Source organism: Crocuta crocuta, unplaced genomic scaffold, assembly GCF_008692635.1.
Source record: "Crocuta crocuta isolate KB4526 unplaced genomic scaffold, BGI_CrCroc_1.0 scaffold334, whole genome shotgun sequence".
NCBI lineage: Eukaryota > Metazoa > Chordata > Mammalia > Carnivora > Hyaenidae > Crocuta > Crocuta crocuta.
Genome location: NW_027533260.1, coordinates 4,769,010 through 4,784,626, shown reverse-complemented (window position 1 = coordinate 4,784,626; position 15,617 = coordinate 4,769,010). Strand labels below are relative to the sequence as shown.

Here is a 15,617-nt window from a genome sequence, read left to right as displayed (position 1 = left end):
GAGAATTGGGAAGGGAGGCCCTCAGGAGCCAGGACCAGGGGTGACCCGCTGGCCAAAGCCTGGGGGAGAAAAATGAGCCCCCGAAATAGCTCCTTGGCCCCTGGCCCGCGGCCACATTCCTGCCCGGGCTAGGATTAGAAACAGAAACATTTCGGGGGGTGGAGGGCCGAGCGGGGCGACACCACTCCCTGCGGCGCCGGAGAGCGGCCGGGCAGCACTTTCGTTGTTCTCGGGAGGCTGGACAGCTCTGCCGGCGGGACGCCACGGTCTCTAAGCGGCTCTGGGCACCTAGACATGCGCCGCCCAGAGGACCCATCAGGACAGGCCCCCGCGGGTACCTGACTTGGGTGGGTTTGGGCACTTTCTGAAGGGGCCCTGGCGGCACCGTTTCCTGCAGAGTTTGGAGCCAGAGCAACGTTCTTCTCCACCCCAGGGCCCTGCTAGGGGTTGGCGGGGACCCCCCGGCTGTGTGCCCCCCCGCCTCCACCCTTCAGTGTTCCGGGCTATTAGAAGGGAGCAGGGGGAGGACCGGGTCGGAGAGAGGCAGGGCCCAGCTCTTCCTTTGGCAGAAGTAGCCGGAGCCTAGACCGCAGCAGAAGTGTGCGCGCCCTCCCTCCTCGCCTCCCAGAAGGGGACAGAGACGCTGTGAAAACAGGGAACTTTAGTATAAATAAGAGGTCCCAGGGGACAGGGAGGGCCCCTGAGGGGCTTCCATAATTTAACACTCTTCAAAAGCACAAACGACAGCACGGGCAGGGTGGGGGCCAGGGGAGGGGTGGGCCACCCCTGCCCTGCCCACAGGCCGAGGGGCACATTGCAGAGCTTGGGGGGGCGTCTCCCCCAGGAGTGACCAGTCACATGCTGGGGACAGGGATGAGGCGAACACTGATGTTTTGGAGGAAGGGGGTCATTGTACTTGGCAGTGGGTGGGGACAAGGCTGTGGCCACAGGGGCCACTACATCCCCCCAAGTGCTGGGCCAGTCTGGGGGACCCCATGATCCCCAAATTTGTGCAGGGCAAGAGATGGGAGCAGTCCATCCGTCATGGTTAGTCTTGTTAATACGTTGATCCGTGAGGTCAGCGGGAGGGTCATGGCTAGGAGGCGGGGAACGGAGGGGGGACCCCGACATCCACGGCTTCACACCACTGTGCCGCTCGGGGAGTTGCTGGGTTGGGAGGGGATGCCCTGGGGAAGACAGAGGGGAGACAGGAGGGTTAGAGGCCGCCTGGGGCTGCCGTGGCCCCACGGGGAGGGAGCCGGCCCCGAGTCCACGAGGCGGCTGCCACCCTGACCTTGCCCTTCAGTCCACCCCAGACCCTGCCCGGACAGAGGCCGCTTGCTGCTCTAGGTCAGGAGCTCACATCTCTGCTAGCTTTCCTGTCCCAGCAGGCGGCACTCTGGGACAATAATTAAAGTCCTGGGGGTGATCCTGAGCAGAGAGGATGGGGTAGGGGTAGAGAAGATGGGGAGAGGACGGGGCCCTTTCTGACTGGGGGGAAGTGGGGTGCGCGGGGCAGAGAACTCAGGGACAGTCCTACCTCTACCACTGACTTGCTGGGTGACCTGGGCCAACTTCCTTCCCCTGTCTGGGCCTCGGCCTCCTCGTCTGTGAACTAGGGAGATAGAGGGGTCTCTTGCAGGACTCGCCAGACTCCCCCAGACCCCAACGACCCTGCCTCTGAGACTGTGCTGTTAGGTTCTAAGGATCCAAGACCCTACGCAATTCTAAAACCGCCCTTCAAGGGAACCCGGCTGCGGCCCTCAGACCTGGCATCCTGGGCCCTGGGCCCAAGCATCCCCGAGGCGCTGCGCCGAGAGACGAGTCCCAAGGCGCCAGGTATGTGCCTCCCCACCGGGCCCTTCCTGAACCCACGGCGACGGCGGGGAGGTGGACACATCCACCTGCCACCCACCTTCAAGGCTCCCTAAGAGGTGACGGAGGTCAACAAGCAGTGACCCGCCCAAGGTCACACAGGGAGCAGCACCGGCACCCAGCTGGGGCTCCCCAGGCCGGGCCTCCAGTGGTGGGCTCAGATCCAGAGTCTGAGGCCCCCGGGCTGGAAGCCGGGCACACGGGCTCCGTGTCGCCCACGGAATCTGACCTGCAGCACTCACAAGGTTTCACAAGTCAAAAAGGACATGTCCCATAGGAACACAGATTCGGCTTCAAGCAACATGTGATAAGACCTGGCCCTGCCAGGCCCATTGGCTCCCCACTCCCCCCAGCTGTCTCTTATCCTCAGCCCTCTCTCTGCTGTCCCCGAGAGTTCTAGAAGCCCAGCACTCTGAGACCTGAGAGGTCTTGTCCTGAGACACCAAGAGGTCCCTGGCTTCCCCGACCCCACAGGGCTAAAAGGCTGTGACCGCGGCCAGCCCCTCTGCCGAGGCCCGCCTCCTCCTGGGCCCCGGGAGCGGGGGGCGCGTTGGAGCGGGGGCAACTCACCGCCTTGCCCGGCCGGGCCCACGTGCAGATGAGGCCCTCCTGGCAGGCGGTGATGATGCAGTCCTCCAGGAAGAGGAGGACCGTGAGCCGCTCCTGGGCGATCTTCTTGCACACCAGGGGCTCGAGCAGCGGCACCTCGTGGATGCGCGGGCACAGCGCCGTGCCCAGCACCTTGGCCGGGTCCAGCCGGCTGCGCGGGGCAGGGNGTCTTCCGTGAGGTCCCACAGGCAGAACTGCGTGTCCTGGCCGGCCGAGCCGAAGCGGTAGGTGATGGGGCCGGCTTTGGGGAGCGGGGACAGGGGGGGCCCCCCGGCCGATCCCGGGCCCCCTGAAGCATCAGGCTCCTCCTCCTCCTCCTCGCCGCTCCGTTCCCCGTCGCCACCGCTGGCCGCAGCCGCCTCCTCGGCCCTCGTGGTATAGGGGTCGAAGGCCACAGCATTAACCCAGGACTTGTGGCCATGGCCCCGCGCCACCACACGGCCCTCAGCGAAGGACCACACGGTGACCAGGTCGTCCTCGCCACCTGTCACAACGTAGCGGCCATCCGGGCTCCAGCACACGCACAGCAGGCCCCCAAAGTAGCTCTTCATGAGCCCCCGCAGGAGCATGGAGTCGAAGTGGAAGACACGCAGGCAGCCATCTTGGCTGACGCAGGCCAGGTGCCGGCCGTCGGGAGAGAAGGCGAACTCATTGAGGGGGCCTTCGCCCACCGCCCACTTGGCCAGCGGGTTGCGGGGTGCCTTGCTCTTGGCGGCGTAGACGGCGAAGCCCTCGCCCTGCTTCAGCAGGCTGTACTGGGGCGGGGCCGAGGCGCACGGGTGGCTGACATTGTACAGGTACAGGTGGCCGCTGGCGTGGGAGGCCAGGAACAGGCTCTCCGACTCGGGCAGCCACTTCAGGTAGGTCACCTTGGTCTTGTCGATCAGCCGCTGCCGGGAGAAATCGTGGCGGTTGGGAGGTGGTCAGCCACTGCTGGCGGACCTCCTCCCCAGCGTGGTTTCCCCGAAAGGGCCCTCGGATGTGGCCCAGACCTCCTTGGACAGGGCCTCCCTCACCGAGGGTAAGGGATGGACGCCAGGCCATGGGAACGCAGGGGAAGTAGGGTGGCCTGTGGGGCAGCCACGTAGAGCTCCACGGAGCCTCGATGCCCCATCTTCTGCAAGGGGACAGTTCTGCCTTTCAGAGAACTACCCTCTGTTTAACCCTCTCCAGGCTTAAGGCAAGAGACGGAGTCACAGGACATTGGCCCCCGAAGGAAGGGCTCTCGATCTCATGATCCACAGGCCTGGCCCCAGAGCACGGAGCCGGGCACACAGCAACTCCTGGACACGCGAGGGGCAGCCCCAGCCCCCCAGCTGCGCACGCGAGCCTCTTCTCCTTTCCGCTTCCCAAGCCACCCCCAGTCCTTCCGGGACACCCAAGACCTGCCCTCTTCTTGCCCCACCCCCACTCCAACCACGCGGGTCCCAGCTGCCATCAACCCTGCACTGGTTCCGGAGGGAATGATGCCCTGAAGCCCCTGGGTGAGCACAGCACACAGCGAATTAACTTCCTCCCCGGGCAGCTAACCTGCTTCCCGCAGTTGGGAAAAACACAGAAAACAATCAAATCGCTTCTTTGTTCTAGGGCTGAGATGAACCCTGGTCAAGAAAGGCTCGAACAGCCGAAGTCTTCTCTTTTCCCGGGCCCTCCAGACCCGACATGGGCCGGTCCCCACCAGGTCATTCTCAGAACCTCAACCGTCCACCACCAGCCCATCCATCCACCTCCCTCCCCGCTCAGCAACTGCACTGGCCACCCAGCCTTTCCGCTGCCCTCCTGCAGGCTTCTGTCCCAGCTGTTCCTTTACTCAGAACGTCTTCCCCTGAAAACTTTCTTACCTCCTTCAGGTCTTGACTTTAATGCCCCCCACCCCCCATGAGGCTTCTCCTGATCAGCTTACTTAATTTAGACCTCCCTGCTGGATACCTCCATAGGGCGCACCTGACCTTGACCTTCCGCTTCCGACATATAGCATACTTCCCTCATCTGAGAGCCGTCTGCCCCCCAGCTAGATGAGGGATCCATAGAGGCAGGGCCCTCTGTCTGTTCTGTTCACTGAGATGCAAGACCTCTAGTGCTTGGAACAATGCCTGGCACAGAACAAATGCTCGATAGATATTTTGTGAATGGACGAGCCGGTGCGTTTTGAATCCATTCACTGTCACCCTCACTCCCTTCTGCCACTCGGGCACTCTGTGTATTTGGAACACCTCCTTGGAACCGAGAGGGACGGACAGAGGGCAAGAGCGGCCCCTGGCCACAGAGGAGGTGGCTCGTCGGCATGTCCTCTTGCGCCCCGTCCAGACAGGACTGAGCAATCTCCATGTACGATTCTGTAACCACAGTCCTGTGAGGCAGGGACAAGAAGCCCATTTTGCAGAGGAGTAAAACTGAGGCTCAGTGGCAGGGAAGCTGAGCTCCCCGAAACCATACGGTGAGTAAACGGTGCAGCAAGGACTTGAATTTGGAGACCACGGGCCCTGGCGTCCCAACAGGGGACTAGGCTCAGTGGTCATCTCCGCAACATGGGTACCACGAGCCCTAACCCAGAGTGAAAAACTCCGGGAGCACCGCGCTCAGCCCAGGGCCAGCAGCACAGGACCTGGGCGCAGCAGGAGCAGCGGTCATTACTGGGTCTTTTCACACTGGCTGCCTGTTACCCCAGGCCACACATCTGTCAGTCCATCCCCCCTCTCTCTCTCCCGGTTCCTGCCCCCCGCCCCCCCAGGCCTACTGCTCCCAGACAGACACTGGTCTGGTGGCAACAGTGCATGGGTGGATGAATAGGAAGGGGGAGGGGTTCTAGGCCCTGGGGGGGCCGTAATCACCTCTTCATTGAATAGCTTGCTGGTGTCCTTCTTGATAAGATCCAGGTACTGCACCTGGCCGGCTGAGAACCCCACCAGCAGGGAGATGGTCTCTGTGGCAGCAGTGAACTGGTTGAAGTCATGGCAGGTGGGCTGGGTGCCCTTATAGATCCGCTTGTCGATTGGCTTGTTGAGGTCAATGGACTTGGGCAGTGGGAGAAAAGGAGTTAATAATAGCTTCTGCGACTGAGAGGCAGGAAGAGGGTGTTGAGGTTGGGGGAAACCGCTAAGAGGAAGCAAGGGTAATCCCTGAGGGAAGTGGGTAGGTGGATGGGTGAGTGGGCAACCACAGACCGGAAGGCCCCCCCTTCCCCCCCCCACGGAGACCACAGTGCTTCCCCCCAAAGTTGGAGCCGCTAACTTTAGGGGACTCCCTTGCCCACAGTATCAAGGCTTGCAGACCCCACAGTCCCATTCCTTTCCAGTCCTGCCCCATGGCCTCAGCAACTCCCCTGGATCTCAGCACCCCAATATCCAAGCTCCCCCAAGTTCAGGGCCGCCCACATCCCGGGACTCTAATGCCCAACATCCGGGGATTCTGTTTTCTTTGGAGTCCCTAAATCTCAGGGCCTCCATCAGTTCGCGGACACATGAAACCGCATGGTCCCCCACGTTTTTGGCCCTTCATTGCCTCTGGGCTCCCAGGACCTCCATCATTTTGGGGACCACCATAACCTCCACGGGGCTCATCCCCTCTGGGACCTACGTGCCTCTAGACACGACCACCACACCTGCCGATGTCCCCCCGGGCTCTCAGCTCAGAGATTCCCGTTCCCTCCATGACCCTGTGTGGCCTAAGACCCCATTCACCTCCAGGATCCCTATGACCTCTAAGAGCCCCATTGATTCCACAATCGTCCTCACCTCTGGGCTCCCAACGTCTCAAGGCTCGCCCTCAGCACCTCCTGCCCTGCAATACCCCTGGCTTCTCCATCACTTTCCAGCCTGCACCACCTCGGGAATGCCCATCACCTGAAGATTCCCTACCACCCACAAACACGGAGGGTCCCATGCCATCTGGGAATCTCGGGGATCCCACATGACTCAAGAGTCTCCATCACCTCCAGGACGTTCTCCATCACCTCCAGGACGGCCAGTACCTAGGAGGTACTAAAGGGCTAAAAGGCCACCACCTTTTAGAATTCTGCATACCCTCCTGGCACTGTTTCATCCTAGGACACCCGTCACAAGTAGGATGCCAATTCAAAAGCCCAAATCAACCGGAGGCCCTCCCGTCACTTCTGATCACCTCAGGGGGCCCTATCCTCTCTGCCAGCACCGAGGCCACCACGATGCAGGCCGCTCACCCGCTGGCTCCCGCGGCGGCAGCAGCCGGGGTAGAAATAGAGCTCGCGGCCCAGGTTGAAGCAGACGCGGTCTCCTCCGGCACCCAGCCCCGCGGGCGTGGCGGGCGGTTCCCCGGCCCCGGCGCCGTCGNGGCTTTTGTGCCAGCAGCCTGCCTGTGGTTGGCTGGGGGGCGGGGCCCAGAGGGAGATGGGCGGGGTCGTGGCAAATCTCAAAGCCCTAGCAACGGCGCCCTGGGAACCGTTTGCCTAGCAACGGAGGGACCCTCAAGAGGAGGCAACGTTCATAACCTGGCCTTCCCATCGCTTCACAGACGACCCCAGGTGATTCTAGTGCCTTCTAAGACTCCCAACATACACCTTTCTGATCTCCAGTGTTTCCCACTGACCTCCTAAAATCCCTGACTGGCGACAGCATCTCCAGACATTCCACGCCACCCTGGATGCTGTCCCAAACCCTGCTGATCTCCAGTGTCTCCATAAAACGCCTAGGGCTTCATCCGACCCGCTACTGATTAATGCTAATCCCAAACATTTCTACATTTCCCTCCAACCTCCAATATATGTCTCCATGACTTCACTATCTTTACAATCTCACTTGGTCCTCCAACACCCTCTTGTGATTCCAAAATTTCATTGATCCCCGCAATGCCCCCTGTGTCCCGATGATCCAGCAGTGATCCAAAAGCTCTTGCGGATCCCGTGAGCCCCCACTGATTGCCAGTGCCCTTCACTTCTGCTGAAGCCACCCTCTTCCCATCACAGACTTTCCCAGACCATTCTCAGTGGTCTCTCAGATTTCTCATCAGGATGCCCCAGGGGCATCTCACACCCAGCACGTGCTACAATGAAATTAAAATTTGGGGCGCCTGGGTGGCTTAGTCGGTTGAGCGTCCGACTTTCGCTTAGGTCATGATCTCGCGGTTTGTGGGTTCGGGCCCCGCGCCAGGCTCTGTGCTGACTGCCGGCTCAGAGCCTGGAGCCAGTTTCAGTCTGTGACTCCCTCTCTCTCTGACCCTCCCCTGCTCACGCTGTCTCTCTCTCCTAGAAATAAATAAAACATTTAAAAAAAAATTTTTTTTAACTCTTCCTCCAAATCCTGCTCCCCACCCCCGCCCCGGTCCCCATCTTAGAGTTCACACTGCCATCCCCCCGGTCACTCAGTCTCCAGACCTCAGTGTCTTCCTAGATCTGTATCATCTCCCTTCACCCCCTGCTTCTAGCCCCCAAGTCTTTTGCGTTCTGTTACCTGAATTCCTCTTTTCTAGTCTCTTTCTCTGCATAGCCCTGGTCCAAAGTCCTCCTCTCCAGTCCCGCCCTCCCCAGCAGCCTGGTCTCTGCTCTCCCAGACTCCCATCCCACCCATCCTATGTACACTCCACTTGGCATCTAGAGAGGTCTTTCTAAACACGAATATGACCAGGGCCCTCCCTTGCTCCAACACCATCTGAGGCTCCCCAGTGCTCTCAGGGCAAAGTAAAGCCCTGAGTGATCTGCTCCTGCCAACCTCTCTTTCCAGCCTCATCTCTCACGACTAACTCCTCACACCACGTCCCAAACGTAGAGATTCGGGAAACTACCTCAACGCAGAACTCTCTCTTGCTCTTGCTCTTTGCACATGCTGTTCCCTCTGCTTGGAATGCTCTTTCCCACTCTGTTCTTGACCCTTTGAGAGTCAGCTCAGAAGCTCGGTCAGTTCTGTGGGCTCCTCCATCTAGGTTGTCACTGCTGGGGAGTGTGTCTGTCTCTCCTGAAGAGCGTGAGCCCTGGGAAAGCAGAGCTGGGGCTGCTTGGCCCCCTTTGTGTCCCCACTGCAGGGCTGGGCTGACAGAAGGCACTTCAGCACTTGTTTGGGAGCTCCTGAGTGGCTCTGTCGGTTACACATCTGACACCTGATTTCAGCTCAGGTCACGATCTCACGGTTCAGGAGTTCATGCTCCGCCCCGGGCTCTGCGCTGACATCGCGGAGCCTGCTTGGGATTCTCTCTCCCCCCCTCTTCCTTGTCTTTCCGAATAAATAAATAAACATTAAAAAAAAAAAAACCAGCTGTTTGATGGCCAGATGAGCGAATCAATGAAACAGATGGGAGAGACTGTGCAGCAATGTCTGTTCTCAGCAGAGCCCAACAGCCCTGACTTGGAGGCCACATCAACAAACGCAGTGAACAAACAAATGGGAAACTAGGCCATAATGCCATGGGGACATTTTATTTAGAGCAGCTACCTTCCTCTTCTACTCATGTCCTCCAGGGGCAGAAAGCAAACCAACAGTGAAAAACAAAACAAAAACAAAAAACCCATCACTATGTATAAGGGAAAGCCTGCTATCTACATGCTGGGGGAAGGGGTTGGTGGGGGCCCCCTTCAGTCATCCAGATCCTCTTCCTCATCTTCTTCCTCATCTTCCTCCTCTTCCTCCCCGGCCGTCAGGGCCTGCTCCTGGGCCGCCTTGAGGGCTTGCTCCTCTTCCACCGTGGGGTCACTCATCTCCGAGATCTCGGGGCCGCTGGGGTACTCCTGCTGAACGGGGGCCGGCAGGGGTGGGTTGAAGTTCTCGGGACTGTACTTGTGGCCCCAGCCGATGTAGATGTTCTCAAACTTCCTGGAAAGGCGGAGAGATACTGGGCAATCCTCCCCTGAAAGCCCCAGCCTGGACTTCCATTGAAGGTGGGCCCTGGGGAGTGCCCGAAACGACTGCACAGTCGTGGGTGGTGGCGTGGAATGTGCCTACCAGGTCTCTCCATTCCCATGTCTTCAGCGTTTCCTGTGCGGCTGTCTTAGTGCCGGGCCTGCCTACAGCTGTGCTCTGCAGCAGGACGTGTCATGGCCAAGCACTCGAAACGTGGCTGCTGCAGCCGGACACCTGAGTTTTTTCTTTTCTTATGTATAATGTTTTATTTATTTTTGAGAAAGACAGACAGACAGAGTGCGAGTGAGGGAGGGGCAGAGAGAGAGGGGGAGACACAGAATCCAAAGCAGGCTCCAGGCTCCGAGCTGTCAGCACAGAGCCTGAGCCGGGGCTCGAACTCATGACTCGTGAGATCTTGACCTGAGCCGAAGTTAGAAGCTTAACGGACTGAGCCACCCAGGCGCCCCCCCCACCCCCAAAAGCCTGAGTTTCTAATTGTATTTGATATTCTGATTTCACCCGTGCTTTCTTCTTGGGCCCCCTGGTTACTTAGGAGCGTGCTGTTTAATTTCTACATATCTGTGAAATTCCCCCAAATTCCTTTGTTATTGATGTCTAATTTCACTCCAGTATGGCCAGGGAACGTATTTTGTATAATCCATCCGGTTGAATTTATCGACATTTGTGTCCTGGCCTAGCATATGGTCTGATCCTAGAGATAGTTCCATGGGTATTTGAAAAGAACTGCTTAACCCAGGCAGTTAAGCGTCCAGCCAGCTCAGGTCAAGATCTCAGGGCTCATGAGTTTGAGCCCCACATCAGCTCCGTGCTGACAGCTCGGAGCCTGGAGCCTGCTTCGGATTCTGCGTCTCCCTCTCTCCCTGCCCCTCCCCCACTCATGCTCCGTTTCCCAAAAATAAATAAATGTTAAAAAGGAAAAGAAAAGAATGTGTGTTCTGCTGTTGCCAGGGTGGATTTTATGTCATTTTAATGAATTTAAATTTAAACGATAAAACCAATATTCAGTTCTGTTCTTGGATAACAAAAGTGTGTCTAGGACAGCCTGGGTCCATGAATCTACTTTCTCAGCTATGAATGTGGTGGAATCTGAGTACAAGGTCAAGTACTTCTGATGAAAACGTAGCACCCAGATGGAATGTGCTGTAAGTGTGAACTTCACACCAGATTCTGAAGACACAGTATGAAAAATTAAAAAAAAAAAAGAATGTAAAATAGCTCGTTAAGTTTTACAGCACTGATGTCACATGGTAATGATAACGTTTAAAATATAATAGGGTAAAATAAATTATTCAAGTGAATCTTGCCTGTTTGTACTTTTTTAAAAAAATTTTTCAAAACATTTCTTTATTGTTGAGAGACAGAGACAGCGTGAGCAGGGGAGGGTCAGAGAGAAAGGGAGACACAGAATCCGAAGCAGGTTCCAGGCTCTGAGCTAGCTGGTCAGCACAGAGCCTGACGCGGGGCTCGAACCCACAAACCATAAGATCATGACCTGAGCCAAAGTCAGACGCTTAACCGAGAGAGCCACCCAGGCACCCCTCCCAGAATTTTAACTAGAGGAGGAAATGGGAGAAAAAGGCGGGTACTGCAGACAGGGAGAGGGGCTATGAGGGGCAGGGGGTGGGGTGAAGAGAGAGGGATGGAGAATTTGCCACCGAGCCTGCTTGGCTTTGCCCTTATTTTCACAGCCTTGCTGTTCCTGAGAACTTTGCTTTCCTCCAGGTCTTCCTAGAGCCTTCGAATACACTGCTCTCTTGGAAGCCACACCCGGGAGGTTGAGCTTCCTAGAAAGATGGACCTTCAGGCCCCCACCCCGCTCCCATGTCACCAGAGCCTGCACTTTAACCAGATCCGTGGGGTCCTGTACACTCACAGTCTGGGAAGCTCTGGTTCACCTGCTTCCTCCTCCCCCCACCCCCTTACTTCTCTCTTTCCCCAGAGAGTTCACATCAAGGGTGCTCTTCCCAGGGATTCCCATTTGATCCCCTCAAGATGGCAGGTGTGAGCTGGAATTGATCCCTGCACTGTCCCTAGTGCAGCACTTAGTTTGGGGTATGTGTTCAGCTGGGGAAGGGGTGCTATAATATTAGTGTCTGTGCTTCCTCTGCCTGCTCTCAGGGGCAGGGTCCGTATTGCCTTTTCAATAAAGGGCCTGGGACCTAGCATACAGGTGGCAAACAGTGGCACCCAAGAGTGTTTTATAAAGAAAAAAATAAAGTATGGTTGGAAGGATGCGTGATTGAGTGATGGATGGGTGGGTGAGTAGCGTTCCCAATTTGGATCTATCTTTTGCTTCCAGAAAGATGTTGCCAGGGGAGCCTGGCTGCCTCAGTCGGTGGAGCGAGCACCTCTTGATCTCGGGGTTGTGAGTTCGACCCCTATGTTAGGTGTTGAGATTATTAAAAATCTTTAAGGGGCGCCTGGGCGGGTCAGTCAGTTAAGCATCTGACTCTTGATTTTGGCTCAGGTCGTGTTTTTCACGGTTCACGGGTTGGAGCCCTGCATGGGGCTCTGTGCTGGCAGCGCGGAGCCTGCTTGGGATTCTCTCTCTCCCGCTCTCTCTCTGCCCTTCCCTGACTCATGCTGTCTCCATCTCTCTCAAGATAAAGAACTAAACCTTAAAAAATAAGTAACATCTTTAAAAAGAAAAGAAAGCTGTTGGCCAATTAGGGCGTGGCCAGAAAGGAGCTGGCAAAAGCAAGCAAATGAGACTCTCCCCTGTTTCCGGAGGGGGGACATCGCCAGGAATGTGGTCACAGTACCAAGATTTCGTGAAATGTCCTCACAGGATGGAACAGGGCAGGTTCGCACGGAGCTGGAAACGGAAAATCTAGGAAAACGTATCCTGCCATCTGGTGGACAGGGCTGGTAAGTGCGCCCGCCGCGGGGCCGCAGAGGGCGCTCCCTAAGTGGCGAAGCCGAAAGGCTGGGATGTGCCTGGTGGGGGAGACTGAGGGACTCTGCGCGAGTAGCGAGTGTGTAGTGAATGTCTCCATGAGTGTGTGTGGGTGCGAAGATGCAGGGGTGACAGATCTTTTGGGGAGGGGATCCTGGCAGGGAAGACTTCTCCCCCAGAGTGAGAAGACCCTTCAAACTGGAAGAACGGCCAGGGGGCCCAGGGAAGAAGTTAGGTCCCCTGGGAACAAGACTCTGCCCCTGGCAGGGCCACATCAAAGTGGACTGCTGAGTCCTGTCTGGCTCTGTGACCCATATAGCGGAGGAGCCTGGACCGGGAGGCCAGAGATCCAGGTTTGAATCCTGCATATGCTGTGTGACCCTGGGTCAGTTCCTTCCCCTCTCTGATCCCCCATTCTCTTATCCGAGGGGCTCCCGTCTTTTGTCTGGGATTTCTCATTTTGGCCCTAGTGGAAGTCCTGGAGCTGAGTGAGGGGGGTCAGCGCTGGGGGCTTCTTGAAAGGGCTTCCTTCCAATCTCCGCCCCCACCCATCCTTGGCCTGGCTCAGAAGAAGTTGTCGGGGCTTCCTCTGCTGGAAGGGACTCGGGGAAGACCTACTTGCCACTGGCGTAGGCATAGGCCCCTGGCCAAAGATTGGAGCGCACGACGGCCACGGAGTACTGCGGGCAGAGGGTGCAGGACAGGCGGGTGGTCCAGGGGGTCATGTGCATGATTTCTGCAGAGGAGTGGAGACCGCCAGGGGAGGTCAGGGCTCCCCGCAGCCCTGCACAGCCGCCCCTCCCCCAGGGGAGACTGAGAGGAAGAGGGGAGGGAGCAGAAGAGGAAGACAGGGAGGGCCATGAAGGGAGTGTGGCCCCAGGAAGCTGCCTCACCTGTCAGAGCCTCAGTGGCTGCATCCAAGAAGTGGGTATACTTATCTCACCTCCCTTGCACTCGCTGCCGTGATCGCCCTTCCAGGTCAGCCCCTGGCTTGGACCAGGGTGCAGAGGGCACGGCACAGGCCCTGGGCACATTCACCAAATGTGAATCTGGTTCACATTTGGGCTCTGCCTATTCACCGGCTCTCAGCCTCTCCTTCCTCCTTCCTCCAGGTACCTGAGGCCCTGCCCGCAGGAAATCCCTCTCCAGTCTTCCAAATTCCAGCTCCGGTCCTGCCTTCTTGGGGAAGGCCCCTCTAATCCTGTCTGTCTCTCTCCCCAAACCCACAGGGGACTGGGAAGATCGGATCCCACCATCGGGGACACTGCCATGTGCCAGACGCGGCTCACAAGACGGACGTGTTCCCGTAACCCCAGGAGGGAGGCAGCATCACCAGGCCAGTGTCACAGATGAGGGAGCGGCTGAGGCCCAGGGAGATGCCCCCGCAGCCTTGCTGTCCCTCCTCCCCCACCCCTGCTTTCTCCCCAGTCCCCACTGGGCTGCTGGGCTGGCATGTGCGAGGCAGAGAGGACCCGTTACCTGCATCTTCTGAGAGCGGTGTCAGCAGCGGGGGCCCGACTTCCTGCTCCACCTCCTCCATCGCCTCGTCTGCCTTCTCTTCCTCCTCCCCTAGCTCCTCTTCCTCCTCCATCTTCTGCAAAGGGTTCACCCAAGTGCAGCGGCCCTGGAGGTTGGGGGGGGGAGCGGGGAGTCAGTCTGCATCTCTGGGCAACAGCAACCGGCCTGCACCGTGGGAGGAGGTGAGGGGCCAGGAAGGGCACTGGGGACTGGCCCTGTCCTCGGGGACCCAGGTATGAGCATGGCGACGGGGCTAGTCACACGGGTGGGGGGAGGGAGAATGGGCTGAGAGAGCTCCAGTGGTGAGGTGGAGACCCCTGCCTCAGCCTGGCTGGGCGGCCCCCACCTGGACATTCATTCATCCATTCGTCAGATATTTAGTGAGCACCTACTGTATACAGACAGATAGGTGCTGGGAAAGCATCTTTGAGAGGAGAGACCCCCCCATCTCTGCCCCGTGGAGATCTCCTGCTCATCTGTGAAATGGGGGGCGGGGTATAGGGGCTTCTTCCATTGGATCGCTGTTGGGATGTAGGAGGCACTGAAGAGCTGATGTATGTTTGCTGCGTTAATGAACCTAAGCGCACAGCATAGAGCAGATCTCAGTTGCCGCAACTCCGCAGAGGGAATGCCAGTTGTGTATCACTCTCAAAAGAAGGCATTTGGATTCAAGAAGCCACGGCGGAGTCGATAAACGTTTGTTGAATGAATGAATAAAATGAAAGAATAAAAAGTTCCTCGCACGCAGCCGGCGCTTCCTTGAGCCAGTGAGCGCATGAGTGTAAAGGTCAACACCCGCGGTCAAAACCGGCAGGTCCTCAAGCTCTTATCCACAACCCCCAGATCTGAAAAGCGTTGAAAACCAAAAGTTGCTTTCTTGAGTCCTTTGGCAGCAACCTTGACCTGAACTAATAAGAGGCTACTCAGCCTGTCGCAGCAGAAGTAATGAAGTCCTGCCCCCCTCCGGGGATGCGGGTCGGGGGTGGGGCTCAGTCAGTTAAGCGGGACTGACTCTTGATTTCAGCTCAGGCCATGGCCTCATGGTTGGTGAATTCCAGCCACACATGGGGCTCTGTGCTGACAGCATGGAGCCTGCTTGGAGCTCTTTCTCTCCCTCTTCCCGCTCGTGGGTGCTCCCTGTCTCTCCCTCAAAATAAATAAACATTAAAAAAATAAAAAAGAAATCATGAAATCTTTGGGGCGCCTGGGTGGCTCAGTTGGTTGGGCCTCCGACTTCGGCTCAGGTCATGATCTCATGGTTTGTGGGTTTGAGCCCCGCGTCGGGCTCTGTGCTGACAGCTCGGAGCCTGGAGCCTGTTTCAGATTCTGGGTCTCCCTCTCTCTCTGACCCTCTCCTGCTCACGCTATCTCTCTCTGTCTCTCAAAAATAAATAAAACATTAAAAAAAGTTGTATCTTGGGGCGCCTGGGTGGCTCAGTGGGTTAAGTGTCCGACTTTGGCTCAGGTTATGATCTCATGGTTCGTGGGTTCAAGCCCCGCGTCGGGCTCTGTGCTGACAGCTCGGAGCCTGGAGCCTGTTTCAGATTCTGGGTCTCCCTCTCTCTCTGACCCTCCCCTGCTCATGCTGTCTCTCTCAGAAATAAATAAAACATTTTTTTAAAAAGTTGTATCTCTAAAAAAAAAAAAATCATGAAATCTTTGAGTCTCGGCTGGAGCCCCAGCCCCTCCTTGAGCTGAGCTGTGGCCTAATCCCTGCTGCGTGTGCCCTGGCACCTGTTTGAATTCCGAAAAACCCAGAACGCCAGGGTACATCCGGCCCCGACAGTTGCTTACAGGCCATCGTCAACCCACAGGCGCTGCGGGAGCGAACCGACGCATGAGCGAATGTTACGCGGCTCGGCCTGCTGGGAGCCAGTGCCCCCTGGCGCATGGCC

General features: G+C 57.6%; 2 protein-coding genes and 1 long non-coding RNA gene across 4 annotated transcripts in view; 1 reads left to right on the top strand and 2 right to left on the bottom strand.

The window, feature by feature from the left end:
* Window positions 1-646: 646 nt before the first annotated feature.
* On the bottom strand, window positions 647-6,799 carry DMWD (DM1 locus, WD repeat containing; the record flags this gene model as incomplete). Its single annotated transcript, XM_077747201.1, is given in 6 exon segments — window positions 647-1,187; window positions 1,541-1,615; window positions 2,446-2,649; window positions 2,652-3,374; window positions 5,316-5,498; window positions 6,662-6,799. Coding segments are annotated over 6 exon segments (1,371 nt in total), but the record flags the coding sequence as incomplete, so codon positions are not given.
* A 119-nt stretch (window positions 6,800-6,918) lies between these two features.
* On the top strand, window positions 6,919-13,943 carry LOC144217498 (uncharacterized). The gene is made up of 3 exons (XR_013330917.1): window positions 6,919-6,982; window positions 12,097-12,176; window positions 13,434-13,943. It is a non-coding gene; the product is annotated as an uncharacterized LOC144217498 (long non-coding RNA).
* The window catches only part of RSPH6A (radial spoke head 6 homolog A), a 19,296-nt gene continuing 12,511 nt past the window's right edge, over window positions 8,833-15,617 (bottom strand). Inside the window, exons 4-6 of one of the 2 annotated variants that reach the window (XM_077747101.1) lie at window positions 13,684-13,828; window positions 12,823-12,940; window positions 8,833-9,260 (exon numbers count right to left, since the gene is read on the bottom strand). In XM_077747101.1, the coding sequence (XP_077603227.1) occupies window positions 9,023-9,260; window positions 12,823-12,940; window positions 13,684-13,828 (501 nt within the window). In that variant the 3' untranslated portion in view covers window positions 8,833-9,022. The remainder of the gene's footprint in view (window positions 9,261-12,822; window positions 12,941-13,683; window positions 13,829-15,617) is intronic. The other variant, XM_077747102.1, reaches the window with a different exon arrangement.